General features: G+C 34.8%; 1 protein-coding gene across 1 annotated transcript; it reads left to right on the top strand.

Moving 5' to 3' along the window:
- The first annotated feature begins 1,932 nt into the window (after positions 1–1,932).
- On the top strand, positions 1,933–3,747 carry LOC137833004 (transcription factor MYC3). Its single transcript, XM_068641403.2, has one exon. The coding sequence runs from the start codon at positions 2,292–2,294 to the stop codon at positions 3,504–3,506; it is 1,215 nt and encodes a 404-aa protein (XP_068497504.2). The 5' UTR covers positions 1,933–2,291; the 3' UTR covers positions 3,507–3,747.
- Positions 3,748–4,043: the final 296 nt, after the last annotated feature.

Below are 4,043 nucleotides of genomic sequence, written 5' to 3'. Positions count from 1 at the left end.
AAAAAAAAATTCCATAATATTTGATAGTGTAGTTCATTAGTTTGCTATGTGCATGGGTTTTAATGTATGCATGTATGAAGTTGTTTGTAAGCATGCATACCTATTTATGTTTTTTAGGGTTCTTTCTCGTGTATCTCAAAGTTAGGTTTTTAATGATGGATTATGATATTTTGACACCTTTTGCTCCACCCTACACTCACAATAAATATTAATATTTATAATAAATTTTTTTTTAAAAAAAAACATTTTCTTAATAAAATTACAAGCCAAATGCAAAATATTTCAAAATTAAAAAATTATAAATTTTTATAAATAATTAAAATATTAGTATTTATTAGTATTGAGGGTGGAGTATAACATTTTTAATAATAGAGTTATGGTTTGCTTTTGTTACTCTTTGCTTCTTCTCTCTCTCCTAACACTATCATCATTAACAAGGAACCATATTCTTATCACTGTTATCTATGTATGCTTACCATTGTTATCTATGTAGAAAATGTTTATTGTGTGCCATGATTATTTATTATGGTCCACCAGAATAACAATGCGAAGATTTAGTATAAAATCATTTATCCGTAATATTTCATTTATTTTTACATTAGAGTTTGAAATCATTTTTAATATTATAAATTAATAATGGTTATTTTACCTTGTAAATTTATAATTGGATAAAGCTATTTCACCTCCTAACTTAAAAAAAAGTAAATTATAAATTTTAATAGTCATTTCTGCAAAAAAATAAACAATATCTTATAACAATATAGTAAATTAACAAGATAAAACATTTCACATTGAAATAAAAAGGTCAACTTGACTTTTATCAATGTCAATAATTACTAATTTAGAACAAAATTATCAAGGTGGATAACTAATATCATGCATAAATCATTTCCCTTTCTAAATTATATCATTTAATTATTTTTTTTCTTATTTACTTTATAATACTCATTAAAAAAATCCCTCTTACGTCTCAGTTTTTTTCTCCTTGTATAATAATTATTTTGTTATCATCGTGATAGTCGTTATTGTCATGATTGGGCATACTTTCACATCACTAACTAACAGTATGTGATATTTTACCCTTAAATAAATTATTATTTTATTATGTAAAGTAATTAGCAAAAAAGATGATTTTTTTAATAGAGGTATCAAAAGATCCTTTTTCTATTATCAGTCACTTCAGTAAACAATTTAGTTTATCTAATAAATCCGATAAATGTGAAATATATATTTATTTTTCATCCTAATAGTTAAGTAAAAATGGTTAGATGGGAATGTTTTTGACAAATACCCAACTTACATATATTCACCATAGTTAAGCTGCGTGGGCAAGAACGAAGTTCCAGTTTCAGCTCATCTCATTCATCTATCACTGACCGTTGGATCTCGGTTCCTGCGCTCTTAAAAGAATCAAAATATCAACAACACCACTGATGAATGTTTAATAAGGAAAATGATATATTCACAACTCATACAAATTTTGATGTGATGAATTTAAATAAATATATATAATAAAAAATAAATTTAGTTAAATAATATTAAAAATATTAAAATAATATTATTAGAGTTATAATATGGTTATATAAATTTGATGTGATGAATTTAAATATATATATATATATATATATATATAATAAAGGATAAATTTAGTTAAATAATATAAAAAATATTAAAATAATATTATTAGAGTTATAATATGGTTATATATAAAAAAATAGGTTGTTGATATATTATTACCCTTTAACAAAATAGAGATGATATTTTGATAATCTAGATACTGGAAAGAGAAATAATTTATTATTGGAAAAAAAATAACTTTTTTATGGAGAATTTTGAAATTGCATGACCAATTTTAGTTGTGGTGGCTTTTAATATGAAGTTATGAAATGAACATTTTACATGACAGAAACAGAAAGAAAGAGAATGAAGATTTATATTTAGGGGAGAAATGAGTAGAATGCATCGAACTGAGACAAGTACTTTAGCAGTCAAATTATGTGTGCACACGTGAAACTGGTGCAGCATAGTTACCGAAGACAAGTTCCAGCGTAGCTAAAGTATTCAAAGAACCTCCATTTAATTTCCATTGCTCATCTTCTCTAGGAAAGGTTCATTCACACATCACATCTACAATACAAGGAAATTTATTCTAGTTGCTTTTCTTTGTCGATCGACTCTGTTTTTTACATCTGAAACCTTACACATCATTGTCTCTGAGTGAATTGAGAAGAACTCGAGTATAATAAGAAGGTAGTGGCGGCAAAGTGTATGAAGAAACTGAGTTAGACAAAATGAAAGGGAAGGGCAGAGAATTTATAGATTCAGCATCCTCATCGGTGCTCTCAAACGCACTTCAGCAGCGTCTTCAGTTCATTCTACAGACCCGTCCGGAGTGGTGGGTGTATGCCATATTCTGGCAAGCCACCAAAGAAAGCGACTCCCGTCTCACACTAGAATACGGCGACGGCTTCTATATGGGCTCAAAGGGCAGAGAGGGAACGGAAGTCAGAATGTCGGAGGAGCAAACGAGGAACCACGTGAACGATATCGAATGGTTCTACAGGGTGTCGCAAACTCGGTCCTATGCCGCCGGGGACGGTGTGGTCGGCTGTGCCTTCGGGTCGGGGGTGGATGTTTGGTTGAGCGGAGTGAACGAGTTTGAAGTGAACGAGTGTGACGAGAGAGTGGGGGAAGCACGAAGGCACGGGATCCAGACTTTAGTGTGCGTGTCGGTGGCACGTGGGATCCTTGAGCTGGGTTCGCATGAGGTGCTGAAGCTGGATTATGGGGTTCTGCAAATGGTGAAATCGGTGTTTGAGGAGCGGGAGTGTGGGAGTGAGAATCCGGTGCGCAGGCGGTGGATGGTGGTTCCGGGGAAGGAGAAAGAGAAAGAGAGGAGAAGAGAGTTGGAGGGGTCATCGACGGACTCCTCAGGGCCTTCTGATCATGATACGGAGGCTCTTTTGGCCTTTGTGGAAGCCAACAACAGCGTTCCCATGATGGGGAGAAGGGCGGGGAGGGAGCGTGAGACGCTTCCCGTAAATCACGTGGAGGCCGAGAGGCAGCGGCGAGAGAAGCTGAATCAGAGATTCTACGCTCTTCGCTCCGCCGTCCCTAACGTCTCTAAGATGGACAAGGCCTCCCTGCTTTCGGACGCCGTTGATTATATCAATGAACTGAAGGCCAAAATCAGCCAGCTGCAGTCTGCGTTAGAGGCAGAACCAGAAGCACAAGCACAAACACAAGCACAACCCTCCTCTGCAACTACTGACATGAGAGTCGAAGTCCAGATGTTGGGGTCGGAGGCCATGATAAGGGTGCAGAGCCTGAACGTTAACCACCCCTGGGCTCGGTTAATGGATGCTCTGAGGGACGTGAATTTGGAAATTCTGCATGCCACAATCTCCAACATCAAAGAGATGATGCTGCAAGACGTGGTTGTTAGGGTTCCCCATGACCTCATGACCCAAGAGGCCCTCCAAACTGCTATTATGCGCAGACTCTGACATCTTCGTCCGTTACTTGTTTTGGAAACTCATTATCATATTTTTCTTTTTACTTTTTCCATTTCCAGATCATTATGCTTCTCCATCTTCAAACAGAGCAAATCAGATGTCACAACTCTTCGCTGTCTTATGTTGGGCCTATCACTTGATAATGTTGGATATTGTGTTTTTTTTTAGCTGAAGTACAAGTGATATTTTTTTCTTTGATTTTAATTGTTGAATTAGTATTTCTAATTAATTTTTCATAAAATCATTTAAGAGTTAGTTACTTCAAGTAATATAAATGTAATTGTTAGTTGTTCTGTTTTATTCATAACACCAATAATTTGTATCAAAACTATTTTCTTGAGGGATTTGTGAGGTTAGTAAAGTGCATCAATTGAAAGAAGTTTCAATTTTTCAGCAATGACACCACCTGTCTTTGATGGAGACAATTATCAAATGTGGGTTGTTCGAATGGAGACCTAACTAGAAGCATTGGATTTATGGGAAGCTGTAGAAGAGGACTATGAAATTCAGTCCCTTCCAGAAAACCCT

Source organism: Phaseolus vulgaris, chromosome 6, assembly GCF_051622355.1.
Source record: "Phaseolus vulgaris cultivar YP4 chromosome 6, ASM5162235v1, whole genome shotgun sequence".
In the NCBI taxonomy this organism is placed as follows: domain Eukaryota; kingdom Viridiplantae; phylum Streptophyta; class Magnoliopsida; order Fabales; family Fabaceae; genus Phaseolus; species Phaseolus vulgaris.
The sequence above is the reverse complement of the archived record's forward strand: the minus strand, read 5'-3'. Positions and strand labels throughout refer to the sequence as shown.

Bases quoted from the DNA above. Each gene is read 5' to 3' on its own strand.
- LOC137833004 (XM_068641403.2), top strand. From the start codon at position 2,292: ATGAAAGGGAAGGGCAGAGAATTTATAGATTCAGCATCCTCATCGGTG.